Source organism: Hippoglossus stenolepis, chromosome 16 (genome assembly GCF_022539355.2).
Source record: "Hippoglossus stenolepis isolate QCI-W04-F060 chromosome 16, HSTE1.2, whole genome shotgun sequence".
In the NCBI taxonomy this organism is placed as follows: Eukaryota; Metazoa; Chordata; class Actinopteri; order Pleuronectiformes; family Pleuronectidae; genus Hippoglossus; species Hippoglossus stenolepis.
In genome coordinates, this window is record NC_061498.1 from 9,893,071 (window position 1) to 9,908,243 (window position 15,173).

The 15,173-nt window shown below is 41.5% G+C and overlaps 1 protein-coding gene across 2 annotated transcripts; it reads right to left on the reverse strand.

Annotated features, from left to right (window-relative positions):
• Positions 1-734: 734 nt before the first annotated feature.
• Positions 735-13,931, reverse strand: LOC118122807 (ethanolamine-phosphate cytidylyltransferase). 2 transcript variants are annotated; one of them, XM_035179679.2, is made up of 13 exons: positions 13,583-13,931; positions 7,476-7,564; positions 6,897-7,058; positions 6,650-6,716; positions 6,095-6,179; positions 5,978-6,019; positions 5,268-5,400; positions 5,048-5,130; positions 4,877-4,954; positions 4,707-4,772; positions 4,562-4,627; positions 4,362-4,450; positions 735-2,047 (listed from the first exon to the last, which is right to left on the reverse strand). In XM_035179679.2, the coding sequence occupies exons 1-13, from the start codon at positions 13,723-13,725 to the stop codon at positions 1,933-1,935; spliced, it is 1,218 nt and encodes a 405-aa protein (XP_035035570.1). In that variant the 5' UTR covers positions 13,726-13,931; the 3' UTR covers positions 735-1,932. The 2 variants fall into 2 exon arrangements, with proteins under 2 accessions (XP_035035570.1, XP_035035568.1); XM_035179677.2 differs by having other exon boundaries at positions 5,268-5,415; positions 13,583-13,930.
• Between the last annotated feature and the right edge of the window lie 1,242 nt (positions 13,932-15,173).

The window sequence follows — 15,173 nt, forward strand, 5'->3', positions numbered from 1 at the left end:
ATAGATAGATAGATAGATAGATAAAGAGTTGTATGTTGTTTACATGTATATGTTTGTGAATCAGTTCTTATATAACACTAATATAAAATAAATATAATTCTGACTGGGGCCATTTTGCTTGGTAATTTACTTTTGATGGTTTGCAGGTACAGTCATACTTAAGATTGTTTTACCACTACTTTCACAAAATTCTATACCATCATTGCTTGCTTGACACAGTGGGCGTGGCCAAAAATTCATAATGCAACTTTACCAAATGTCTCCTAAAGCACAGCATGACCACATATTGGTGAATTTGTCAATAAATTACATGTGAGTTGTTTAATCATCTGCACATGCACCTAAAGGTCTGTGTCACTTACAGTCAGGGGACTTCATGCTTCCAGTTTAAACACATTCCCCGTACATATCCCATTAACCTTTGCTGTAGTATAAATAAGCTCACAGAACTTTGCTGGGTACCAGTCTGCTGCTAAGATAATCTGATCTTAATGGCCTGACATTTAAAGAACTCTGTGTGAGTCACATGTTGCAAAATTCAAGATCATCTTTTCTGATCAAAGGTCAAATTCTGCGTCCAAAACACAAAGTTGCCTTTCATGATGTGCAGCCTGCTCATTCACCCTATCACTGAGGGAATGAAGTAGACATGACAGTCCTCATAGAAATTCTCTTTTAAAACAAGACGACAAACAGCTCTTCAGATTAAATTCTTATTACCATCAACAATAATATACTGTAGTACCATCAGATTTATTTGTCAACTGGGAGTTGTCAATAACATTTATTATAGCCGACATTGAATTACATTCCAACTTGACACACAGATATATTACTTTGCTTTTTTAAACAATGTGAATCTATACATCGGTTAATGAGGAGGAGGTGAGTAAAATATACATCTACAAAAAAATATATTATTTAATCCTGTTTCATATCGAGACAGGATGACTTGTTCAGGGCTCCAAAAATGACAGGAAGTGGTTTATTTTACGTCATAGTTCTGTAACTAAAACTAAAGGTTAAAATCAGACTGTACCTTTCTCTATATTAGAATAAAGTGTTGGTTTAAAAAAAAAAAAAGAAGAGAAATAACAAGTGCACTCAGAAGGCAAGGCGTGCAGGTCTCAACACTGTGCATTTTCTTTTAGTTACAAACCTGCTCTTAAAACTAAATCCAAACAGTTCATGTGGTTTATGAGAGGTCAGTGCAGTCTGGAGCCAGATCTGTTATATACATGAGGTCCGAGAAGAGATTTCTCGACACCTTCTCACTTCCAAGCAGGAGAAGCTGATGCTGTAGTGGTTTCATCATCCTCCAGACCACCTGCAATCACTTTATAATACATACGTACAGTACATACAGTATATACAAGGATAAATCAGTTGTGGGCCTGAGCCCGTTGTTGGGAACCAACGAGTGAAATCTCTCCTTCTTGCTGTAGTTCAATGCCTGACCAGCATCTCAGGACCCTGCACTTGCTTTTAAGATGCCCAAATCCATAGTATAATATTTAAAAATGTCTTATTTCTTAAATCAAAAAATAAAACTGGTACAGCAGTTTAAAAATGTTCCCCAAAACATAGAATAGACAGTTGAAGACATGGTGATAACTTCCTTTTTCTAACGTTTCTTTTCGATTGTATTGTCCAATCCTCAGCAGATCCATAATTCTGTGTGTGACTGACTGACATGAACATGTAGTTGCATATGTAGAGTATATTAATATACACAAACACACATGGTATACCTGATGAGCCCAGACAGCAGCCACTCTGGCCTCAAACAGGCTGCTGTTCTGAGCCCGGGTCGGGTTTGGAGCTTATAAAAGTGTTGATTTGAACTGTACATGAGATTAGATTCATTGAACTTGTCAGTGTTGTAGTGACACTTAATTTGTCAGTGCCTTTTTTTTGGGGGGGGGGGCTCCCCTACACCACAGCCTGGGCTCTTTCTTTGGTCTTCTCCTCCTCTTTCCGCTTCATGGCCTGGATCACAGCGATTTCTTTGGCCTCCTTCTTCTGGTTCCTCGCTTCAAACAGCAACCTGAATCAAATCACATCACACAAAAAGTCTATGGGCTGTATATGAAGATGGACAACATGACGGCAGTACAGGGCATGAATCCCACCTCCTCCATGTTAATGGTGGGATATGGACCAACAAAAGTACTTGCCGAAATTCTTTTTTCTCAAAGATGTTTTCTGGTGTTATTTCAGGTATTTCATTTTTCCAGTAGGTTTGGTTTTATTGAGTTATTTAAGTATTATATAGTATTTGATAGGTTGAGAGCATGTATCAACAGGACTTTTGCCCCTAATTGATAGTACGTTATTGAACACAATCAATCTGTCATTATCCTCAGGATATGTGCCACAGTCCTTTAAAATAGCTGTAATCAAACCCCTTCTCAAAAAACCCACCCTAGATCCAGAGGTTTTAGCCAATTACAGACCGATATCCAACCTCCTCTTCCTGTCTAAAATCCTTGAAAAAGTTATAGCCAATCAGCTGTGCGAGTTTCTCCAGGAAAGTAATATATATGAAGACTTTCAGTCGGGGTTTAGAGCTAATCATAGCACAGAGACAGCCTTGGCAAAAGTCACTAATGACCTTCTAATAGCTTCAGATCAGGGATTTGTGTCTGTCCTCGTTCTGTTAGATCTTAGTGCAGCATTCGACACAATTGACCATCAAATTTTATTACAGAGACTAGAACAGTTAATAAGCATTAAAGGAACTGCCCTAAACTGGTTTAAATCATATTTTTCAGATCGATTCCAATTCGTGCAAATTAATGATGAGTCATCTGTGCGCACCAAAGTTAACCACGGTGTTCCACAGGGCTCTGTGCTTGGCCCAATTTTATTCTCATTATATATGCTTCCACTAGGAAACATTATCAGGACACACTCGGTAAATTTCCACTGCTATGCGGATGACACCCAGTTATACTTGTCAATAAAACCTGAACAATGTAATCAATTAACTAAACTCCAAGCATGTCTCAAGGACATAAAAACCTGGATGAATATAATAAAATGTTCTCTTATTAAACTCAGATAAAACAGAGGTTCTAATACTTGGCCCTAAACACCTTAGAGATACATTAGCACTGCGCTCCCAGAATTCAGGCTTACTTCTCGTCCCTAAAGTCTCTAAAAGTAGAGTAGGAGCCAGAGCTTTCAGCTATCAAGCCCGTCTCCTATGGAATCATCTCCCACTTTCAGTTCGGGAGGCAGACACCATCTGTACATTTAAGAGTAGGCTTAAAACCTTCCTTTTTGATAAAGCTTATAGTTAGAGCTGGTACAGGCTTGTCTTAGACCTGCTCTTAGTTATGCTGCTATAGGTCTAGAAGGTCGGGGGACACATGACACCCGGAGCTTCTCTTTCCAGCTTCTCCTTCCTCTTCTCAATCGTTATCACATCAAAGAAATCCATATCTCAATACATGTTACTGACTTGACTTCTTCCCCGGAGTCCCTTTGCCTTATCGTCTGCAGATCCAGGGCCGCAGCTGTGGCCACATCGTGGATTATGATCTGTGGATCGCGTATCAGAGTTCGTAATGGTGGATCCAGTATGGCGGATTCTGTATCGTGCTGGCTGAGCGTGATAATAATGGCGGATCCTTTATCGTGTTGGCATCTGATAATGGTGGTGGACCACGATCGAGGTGGCAGCTGATGATGGATCCTAATGGCGGCAGTGAACAATGACTGTGGACTATAGTGGCATCCGATCTTGATGGTGGATCATGATCTTGCTGGCTGCTGACCATAGACTATGATTGCAGCAGGACTGCTTGATATATAGTATTTCTCCTCAGATACTTGACCATTACTGACAATAATCCATCAATTCATTGACCTTCAGTTATGCTTAAAAATGTTTACCCTTATCAATGCTGCTAAAACCTTTATCTTGATGATGTTCTCCTTTACACTTGACATCTATTGCACTTCTGTCCGTCCTGGGAGAGGGATCCCTCACATGTGGCTCTCTCTGAGGTTTCTACGTTCTTTTTACCCTGTTAAAAGGGTTTTTTAGTAGTTTTTCCTTAATCTTGCTGAGGATTAAGGACAGAGGATGTCACACCCTGTTAAAGCCCTATGAGACAAATTGTGATTTGTGAATATGGGCTATACAAATAAAATTTGATTGATGATTGATTGATTGACTTTGCTACCGCGGCTCCATCCCCCAAACGCTACTGAGCAGACTCTGCCACTAAATGCACAAGATGGCGGCGTTTGTTTCTGGATAGTGGGAGGAAGTGGAGACACATCGTCCATCTTTATTTACAGTATATGGTTTTAACTTCAAAAACAATAGTTTTGCCCAGTAGATATTATACCTGTTTTTGATTATCCTCTGCACGATGGCATCTGTAGTGAGGATGTTCCCACTGTCGACAGTGCGCAGGATTCCTATCCTCCTTGGCTCCTGGGTATGAAGATAAAAAAATGTTTTCCCAAAAATCTGATGCACCATCAATGTGGATTATTTAACATTTCTAAAAATGTCCATATGATGTGGCAGTGTTTATGTTCTTACAGCATAAGGGTCAGATCCATCTTTGTCAGGGTATATTTCTGTCTTTCCGTGGCAAACGAGATCCACCTATGGACACAGAGCCATGTTAAAGTGTTTTTACCACCAAAGGAAAACTTTATAATCTAGTGGTGAAAGTTAAATATACCTTGAAATGTTCCAGCAAATCTTTTGTGACTGCAAAGGGTGCACCAATCACCACCTCTGACACATACTGTGAAAACAAAAAGCACACAAAATTAATGATTTGTATTTATGTGTAAAATATATAAAGTGTGTGCAGTGCCTTGTGTTGATGGAGGGCGAGCACGAACGCACTCTACAAGCCAGGACGCTGAGCGTTCTCTCGTGGACATTCATGATGGGGTAGTTTTTTCCTTTGTAACGATTCACCTCCTGGAAAAATGAACACAATCGAAATGTTTAGAAAATGCCAAGACTGGACACTGGGGGGCAGTGAAAGTCTCATAAAAATAGGCAGACGCTCACCTGATCAAAGTGCAACCCGACTATGATGTAGGGCTTGTCAGCGAGCTTATGCACTGCTTCAAGGCAATCTACGTGGCCAATGTCTGACAGGGAGACCGGTCAAGGGCGACAGCAAATTATTTCAGAACAATTCACAAGATAAAGATAAATACATTGGAAGATAAATTGTATTTGGATTATTAAAAGTAATTTGTTTCAGGTCTGGTCATTAAAAAGATACGGAAGAGGTCAAAGGCTCCAGCCACATAGATGATGGTGTCCCCAGGCTGAGGCTCCTGGCCTGAGGCAAACTGGATGATCTTCTGTGACGTCTGCAGGAACTGAGAGACCCCCGTCCAGGGACTGTGGCCCCTCTGAGCATGCAACCCCCGTAATCCAGAAACAGGCATAATGAGTACAAATGAGTATAGCAGGAACACCCATAAACTCTGGTATATATCATCACTGCAGAGCGCTGAGCAGTTCATACTAGAATAAGTGTGGTGCGTCATCGCCACCCAGTGGTGTGAGTTGGGATAGTCACATTTGGTCGGTGGCTTAACTCAAACGCAGTCTCACAAATAAATCCCCAGTGCATTATTCAGCCCTCGCCAAACTCACAGCATTACTCTTCCTGAAATCTTAAATGCTCAGATGTGAAGAGACCATCTATGGCTTTCACAACCATTAAAAACCACAGCTTGGTGACTTTAAGTTACTTTCCCCATGCAGGAACAGAGTGGCCATTCACTGTTTACTGGCAAGGGCCCACTACTTGATTGTTGTGGCTCCACAGTGAACCGTTGTGTGGTAATAGTTGACATCCTGCCCACATGGCAACTTTAATTCAATTACAAAAGATGTTGTTTGGTAGTAAGCTGGGGATTTGAAATTGACAAAGTGAAATAATAATAATAATAATAATAAGCTTGAAATATGTTTGGTACCTACCTTTCCAAAGTTGTCCGTGTGCTGCTGATAGTCTGAACTATCCTAAAGAGAACACAGGGTAGAATTAGACTTGTACTGTGGGATAAAATCACTGAGAGGCAATAAAGCTGCACTCACAATGTTGCTGTGGTGTGCTTTGGTCATCAGCAGCATCCTGCCGACCAGATCTGTGGTGGAAACTCCCTGGGTTCTCTTACACTCCCTGAGACGACATAACACGCACTGTAACAACTAATGAAACACGCACACAACATCCCGTCCCGACTGTTGTTATCACCTCCGCCAAGGACGTGATGTTTTCACCCCTGTTGGTTGGTTCTTTTGTTTGTGAGCAAGATTAAATGATAAGTTCTGAGCATATTTTAACGAAACTTGCTGGAAGGATGCGGTATGTGTCAGGGAAGAAACAATTCAAGTTTGGTTCGGATCCGGATCACGGGGTGGATCCAGGACTTTTTTTTTTCACTTTCTTTAACATTGTGTGTTTGTTGACATTTAACCTAGATACAAATTTATGGATTTTGATAAAAGAAAAAAGATTAGGCACATTTAGAAAAATAATATCGATGACATTTTGTGCAGCTTGATTGAATTTAAAGGGACTGGTGGGCCTTACTGCCATAGTCTAGTTATTATAAGTATCTGGTGCATATTTGAAAAAGGAGGGCTCACCTGTAGCGTCCTGACTTCTTCACCTCTTCGTACGTATCCTTACCATCCACTGTTAGAGTTATATCATCTGAAATGACAGCATCTGTGAGACGCCGCTAGTATAAATCAATGAAATCCTTTTACATACATCAATATCTGCTCCAAAATCAGGGATCCAGCTTCGCATTTGGAGCTGGATCGGCATCGTTTGTGACTACCAATCAATTAGAGTGTCTAAGTGAAGGCATCATGTAGTGACGTTCTGTACCTCCGTGCACACAGAAGTCACAGTTGTACTTGTCGAGGGTCTCGAGGGTGGTGACGTAAGGCGCTCCTTCCACGACCTCATCCACCCATTTAATGGCCCGCACCATCTTGTATCTCTCTGCCTGAGTGAAGACTGGCGGACCCTTGTGCTTTGCGATCTCACCTTGAAATCAAAAACAAACAGAGAGACAGAAATCTCTGAAATGCACTTTTAGACAAATTGAATGCATCATCGCCCTCGTTGCTGGTATCTGCGCTGACCGTGACCGGGGGAGTAATTCTGGGTAATCAAAATGTCAGAATGCTGCCGGTGTGCCACAGGAGGGCGAGACACATTCGCTGAGTCGCAACAGCCTCTCATGTGTGTACAGGACTCAGCTGGTGCCTGGCTGGTAATGATGGAACTGAGAAAAATATCCAGAGGCGACAGGTGCCATGGCTCCCCAGGTAAAGGCGAGAGAAAGATCAGAACTGGGCGAAATGTCAGGTATGAGATAGACTTAGCAAAGTAGCCAAGTAGCTTTAAAGATGTAGGTATGATAGTGACAATGATTAAACTGTAAGGATTCTTCTTCCTTACTGTCTGTGTGCACTCCAACGATGAGGTAATCTCCCATGGCCTTGGCCTGCCGAAGCTGATTGGAGTGGCCATAATGCACCATGTCATAGCTGGTGGGGGGGTGGAAACACAAGAAGAAAGACCATAATTAATCACACATTTAATTTAACATTTAATCTGGCAGAAAATCACTGAAAAAAGAACTAATATAAAGCATCATGTGAATTTCTTGCATGACAGTAACAAGGTTTGGTTTCATCAAAAGAAAAACACCTCATATCACGATACTGGAGAATATGTAGTGAATAAAGAATAAAGACGTTTTAATTAACACTATTCTCAAAGTTAGACATGGCAGCCACTCTTCATCATCTCTAACTAACAAGGAAGTGTTTTCCCACCTGGAGGTAACATATGAAATGTTGATCAAAGAAGGTAAAATTAAGGAAATGATAAGATTTTTACTCCATGAGCTAAAACGTGCAAATCACCGGTATGATACTTGTGTATTTACAGTGTCACTGACATAACAACCCACTGGTGTAACACACATATGATCATATCAAAAGAAGAGCAAAAGCGGCAGTGAGCTCCTCCCTCCCTCTTCTCCCTGCTCGGGCCACTGATAGCATCTGTGGATAATTAGATTAGCACAGATCGGAGACTGAGATTGTAACATGGTAATCTAGCACAGTAATAGAGACCAGACGGGCATTAGCCTTCCATCACTGTCACTATACGACCGAGGGCTGACATCAGTCTGATCATTTTTCTTTTCTTTCCACATTCAACATGATATAGACATGATATAATACAGCCGGCATATAATAAACAGAAGAATGTGCTCTGACTGATGAAAGTAAATCTTCACCTCCGCAAAAACGACTGGACGGATTACCACGAAACTTAGTGGAAGAATGTGGCTCAGGGAAGATTTTGGGGCCAATCCAGTTCAGGGGGCAGCTACAGGAATTATTTTTCTTCACTTTCTTAAACATTGTGAGAGATCACTGATTTAGAATAATGGTAAATGGTCTGTATTTACATATTAGATTGGTGACCACTTCAAGTTCAGTAGTACAGTTCACCCATTCCCACAGTGCATCTGTGTGCAGCCGTCAGGGGTAATTCAGGGTTGAGTATCTTGCCCCAAAGACACTTCGTCATTGGGAATTGGGAAGACTGGGATCAAACCGCCGACCTTCTGATAAGGGGACGACCCGCTCTCCCCCCTGAGCCACAGCCACCGCTGATAAGACTGTTGGGCCTTGTCGGAGGTATGTGCTCTACTGAGTGACATTCCAGTTTGTTCATTGTTTTTTGTGTTGGTATTTTTTCCTTTGTAAGCGAGATTACACAAAAACAACTGAGCAGATTAACATGAAATTTAGTGGAAGCATGCCCATTACATTTTGGTGTGGATCCAGATCAGGGGGCAGATCCAGGAAACACATATCCCCACTCTCCTTATCATTATGAGATGCGTGTTTTTTAACATTTTCCCTAAGGAATAATTCACAGATCTTTGGGTACCTGATATCTGAGTGGGTGAAAAAGCAGCTTGATTGAATTTAAGGGGACTGTTGGGCCTTGGAGGGGGAAATGTGCTCTATATTAAATGATGTGTTTGATTTATTAGGACAATAACCAATAGAAATGCTGAATAAACAATTAACCTAGAAAGTCATGATGTCGACTTAATGACTACTCAATGTTCAAGCAGGAAAAAAAGCCCATACATTTGGTATCTGAGTCGTCTTTAGTGCATTAGATTACACATCAGCACTCCCAGGAGTAAAAAGCTATACAACACTATGAATAGCATCCTCAAAAATCGATAAAAGAAACGGATGAGAGCTGCCAACTCTACAGTTTGTGCAGGGCCACAACAGTAACAGAATCCCGTGGGTTTTTTTTCACCCTGGGTGATTCTAATGAGAAACAGCAGCTGTGCCTTGCTGCATTGTCACTTTACACAGGCTGGACCGGGCGACTTGGTATTTGGAGGTGAATGAAAAGAGAAGGAAACTGTGAGACCCAGACAGAGTTAGATAACACCAGGACAGAGGCTGCTTTTGGGGTGTTATTCGAGCCAGATGCCCCAACATGTCACCGTATAGTCCTGTTGTATTTTTCAGCTGCTGGGTGGATCTTGGCAGTGACCACGGTGGGGGGATGAAATATTAATGCAGTTCAGCCTGTTAGTGGACACCCAAACAACACCTGTACGCTTCTCAAGAACAAACCCAGGCAGACGTGATGTGTACACAGTGAGCAGATATTCTTTCTGATGATGGAGTATTATAGCCACTGGGATGAAGCAACAACAGGCTAGATAAGTATTTAACAACTAGATAAGTTGCCCAATTACACTTTTGCAATAAAAATGTGGATATGGGTTCTCGCCCTGATTAAAATTCAGTAGTTTTAATAGTGTCACGAGCCTGGATGAGTGACTAATGCACCGTTGCTTCACTGAGGCTGTAAATAGCATTTTTTTATAGACTCGTATGTACACACCACCTCAGCAGATCCACAGTGGACGTGGACTTTGACCGCACACTTGATGATGCTTCTCTTACAGCTGATCTTTAGCCCCTGTCATCTCATTCCAGGGCGACAAATAAGAACACAGAGCTCCTGTGTGCGGAGGGCAAGGGGCAGGGTCAAATCCCAGCAGATGAGGTTGACTGCGCTCTCCTTGGAATTTTCCTCTCATACCGCTGACGGTGCATGGATGTCAGTAAGAGCGTGGCGATGACCATTGGGGCTTCAGGGAACAATGTGCTCAGTGACGGGCACTGCAGCAGTCATACAGCAGGTGTGGGCTGGAGGGGTTAGAGAGGTTAATGACATGGGCGCTGTTGCCATTGGCTTTCTTTGGGTGCTCACCCCAGCGGTTAATATTCCGGCATCCCAAATATTCTGCAACTTGCCATCAAACCATGGATGGGCAGCCCCACCTACATGGCAGGAATTCTACAAGAGAAAGCCTCCATAATCCTGTCCACTTCACAAAAATTCAAAACATTCATTTTGCCGCTGCACCATGAAGCCACAAACGCTCTGTGTTTCCACCAGGGGAGGCAGTCCGGCATCTTAAAGGGCTAATTGTAGGGATATGCAATTAACAGAAAAACAATGACAATGACAACAAAAGTCCAAAAGTCATTCCTGTTGCCTTCATTTAAAATATCAAATGCTCACATTTGGGAAACTGGAACCATTGAAGATACTGCTTATAAAATGACAGAGACAATTTTTAAATTTTCATTTTATCAGCAAATAAATTAATAGGTGCAGCTCTTCTTCGTTTTCTCGATTCACTCAGATCTACTGCAGAAAATTCCATTACCAACTCAATACGTTTGAGGGAAGAATTTCATTTTCAGCAGGGTTTTCTTTTGATAAGCCAAAGACTTCATTATTGTCTACGTTCTGCAGAAAATACTGCCTGATGAGAAACAGTTCACGGCGAGGTCTGTGGCTGTGGTTGATATGTCCTGTGCCACTACCACGAGCATGACAAACAAAATTCCATCCACATCCATTGTTGTGCAAAAGTCCGACCACGAGATGTGCCAATGCTTCTCAGTTAAAATCAAAACCTCCTGCATGCCAAAATATTAAAGAGATAGTTCACCCAAAATTGAAAATTCACTCATTATCTACTCACCACTATGCCGATGGAGGGGTGGGTGAAGTTTTTGAGTCCACATAACACTTTTGGAGTCTCAGGGTTGGTAAAACACTGTTGCAGCCAAATCCAATACAGTTGAAGTTGATGGTGACCGATTCTTCAAATGTAAAAAAACAACAGAAAAACCCCCCAAAATGCCTCCATACTGCTCCTGTGGTTTCATCCAAGGGATCAAAGTGTTTAATGGACTCAAACACTTCACCCACCCCTCCATTGGCAGAGTGGTGAGTAGATAATGAGTGAACTATCATTTTTAGGTGAACTATCCCTTTAATCAGGATAAACTGGAAAATATTGTATGTAAATATTAGTATATTTGTAGTATCTAGTAACTTGGATGAAATTACTCTTTCAAAATTAAGCAGCAGAGAAATTCTGTGAATCTGATACATTTTAGGTAAGAGCTCAGCTTCAGAGAGGACTGAAAGAGCCAAGGTGAGTGAAATATCAGACTGCTGACACAGCTCGTATAACGTATCTGAGACGACACTGTAGAAGATTTTTGATGCCACCAATCACTCTAAAAATAAAGTGTGACCTCACCCAGACCAGTCTGTTAAACCTGTTAAGTGTCTTCATCTGGCTTACTTGTCAATGACGAGGGGTATTTTCTGAGTCATCCTTAGTTGTAAGAGTTAAAAGGGTTTTGAATACAAACAGCAACAAGCACAACTCAGCACACATTTGTCCTGCGGTGACTCATATTATTTCCTCAGACAAGGATGTTTTCACTGCTCTTTGTCTGTTAGCAAGAAAAATCTACAGAAGCGATTTTCTTGAAACCTGGTGGAAGGATGGAACATGGGCCAAGAAACAACCTGCTACACTTTGGCGCAGATCTGGAGCAAGTTGTTGATCTAGGATTGATTTTAAAATCCCTTTGTTTAACATTTTTGCAGATTTCCTACGGTATGACTCATGGATCTTACTGGAAAAAAGTTGGCATGTTTAGGGAACCGCTATGAGTGTGGGAAATCTGGTGCAGCTTGACTTGATTTAAGGGAACTGCTGGGACTTGTACTCTATTTTGTGCCATTGTAGTTATTATTATCTAAAATGTTATATCATACATGAATGTGCTTATAGCATTTTTGATTGAACATGAACATTTATTGTTTTACATTTGACCTGAGGACGAGTGCTTATTTTGACCCTGCTCTTCCCACAGTGTTCACATTGATCTATCACCTGTGTGTTTTATAACTCTAGTAACTCTTCACCACATTACATCAAGCTGAGAGAAGATAAGAGTTGTAGAGGTGTCACTGTGTTTACCATCCTAGTAAACAGATTGCATTGTGCATGTGCTTAATGGCGACTGGACGTTAAAACGTACAGTGGGATTTTGTGGAGGTAAATGTGTAACATATTAGGTGTTGCAAAGAAAAGGGGCACAAGGGAGAACGCAACCAAGGAGACATGGTGTTTCTGCACCTTCTATCATGGCAAAAAGGACGAAAGCAATGTAGGAGGTTGCACAGAAAACGTATCACAATTAAACTTCTCTATGAAAACTTTTATTCAAATTCATGTTTTACATTTTATAGATAGACAGCGTGGAATCGTTTACTGATCTGTTTGATAGTGTTCGTCTTCTTTAAGGATGGAAATGCAGCAGAATTCTGAGATATTATTGAAAATGGACATGGTGGCAGACATTACAAATACTTAAGTGTCACTTGTCTCTGCCTAGAGGATATTAAACATTACTGAAGCACTTTTTTGTTGTGCCTGAAGTAGTGCAGGCTTTATCGATCATACTACTTTTGATACAGTAACACCACTATTTTAAATCAGGAATTTCTTGAGATCACAAGATTCTAAGTTAAGAGGCTGACAAAGGTCCGGTCACTGAGAGATTTTGAGGAGAACATATGTGTGGGAATTGAATATTTGTGTATTGTTTCACAAAATGGTTTTCTGAGTGTGTACATTTTGTGAAGTGGTCTTACTATTAGTCGAACATGGAAAATAATCTGTGCTGACCTGTACCTTAATTAAAACCCTGCATAAAGTACAGGTCAGTATATATAATAATAATATATAATACAATAATATATGAATATGTAATGTCACTCTCACCATGGTTAGTGGGTGTTATGATGATTTACGGCACCTAATATTCACACACAGTACATCTATTGTGATGGTTATTATGTAATAAGTGACCACTGAGGAGGAACCCTGAGGCATGCTCCAGTGATAAGATCAACTCAAAAAGCATTGTGCTGAATGATCTGTCATCCTGGTAGATCACATTGAATTCAAAGTTTACTAATGAAGCAGCTGCAGCCCTGTAACCGGCTGCAGGCCTGTCCCGCTGCGAGGCTCACACGTTCATCCGAACAGCGCAAGGGCTCCATGCAGACGACAGAGAAGACGTCGTTGCATCTTCATCACACCACCAGTCATCCGTCAAGTCACTCACCAACCATCGCACCACACCCGGATTCTTCGCCTCCTCTTCTCGGGACTGCACGCTGCAGGTCCGGGGTTCGTCCCTGCGTCTTTCCCGGGTGCTGCTGCTGCAGCTGCGCTCCCTTGGTGGCGGTGATGTCCGTTCTTGATCATTTTGACGCTGCTGAGTAAAATCTCAAAGCGAATTGCTTGAGCTGCAGGGATGGCTCTGAGGGGACAGTGGGGGGATGAAGGGAACGTGACGGTTGTCTCTCCCCGGCTTTCAGCGCAGGACAGCCGGTTCCTCCTCAGCAGCAGCAGCGGTTGTGGTGCGATGCGCAAACGCCTCCTCTGCCGGCGACGCAGCGACGCACGACGCACGGTGCGTCAAGTGTGCGGGAGAAAGCAGAGGAACCGAGAGGAAACAGGGAAATCTACATGGCACCACCACACGACAGTATTGTGTGTATTTTATTTTGAAAAGGTCTACCTTGAAGCTCGGTGGTGAATAGCGCAGACTTGCCGGAGGTTGGATCGTACGATGAGGTGCCGGCGAACGCAGCCGACATGTTGTTACATAACAATGACGTTTTATTCCTCCGTCATGTGACACATCGGCTCTGCCGGACTCTCACAGAAACAACCTGCCACTGTGAGATCTGCACATTCACCTCGGTGTTCTGCCAGATGTCCCTGTACAACAACATCAAGACGTTTATTCTATTAAATAATCCTTTTAAAATATCAAATAAAAACCATCATATTATTAAGTATTGGACATTTACAATATATGACAAGGGGTGATGATGATGATGTGATGATGATGATGATGATGATGATGTGATGATGATCATGATGTGATGATGATGATGATGATGATGTGATGATGTGATGATGATCATGATGTGATGAGGATGAGGATGAGGATGATGATTTTATGATGTGACGATGATGATGATGATGATGGTGGTGATGATGATGTGATGATGATGTGATGACGATGATGATGGTGGTGATGATGATGTGATGACGATGATGATGGTGGTGATGATGATGTGATGATGATGATGATGATGATGTCATGATAATGTGATGGTGATGGTGATGAAGTGATGATGATTTTATGATGTGACGATGATGATGATGATGATGATGGTGGTGGTGATGATGATGTGATGATGATGTGATGACGATGGTGATGATGATGATCAAGATGGTGAAGATTAAGATTATGATTATGATGATGATTATGATGATGATGATGGTGATATGACCTTACTAATATAAACCAAAAGATTTACCATGAATGCTATAAGATATATATATATTATCATATATACATATGTAAATATTCATATATGTTATATTCCAGTGTTGTTACTTTTTGTTGTTAATTTCTAAGTTTAATATTACCCATCAACTCAGAAAAACATTAGTGTGACTTCTTGTCAGTTGTAAATAAGTACAGCACTACAGCTCACTCTTTAACTGCTGCTGAAAGTTGTTTTGGCATATTGCATCATATTTTGCAATTTGTCACAGTAACAGACTTGCATGGTAAAATCGATGTCTTTGCTGTCTGCTAAAAGTGATACAGTGTTGGGGAATCCTTGTGTTGAGAG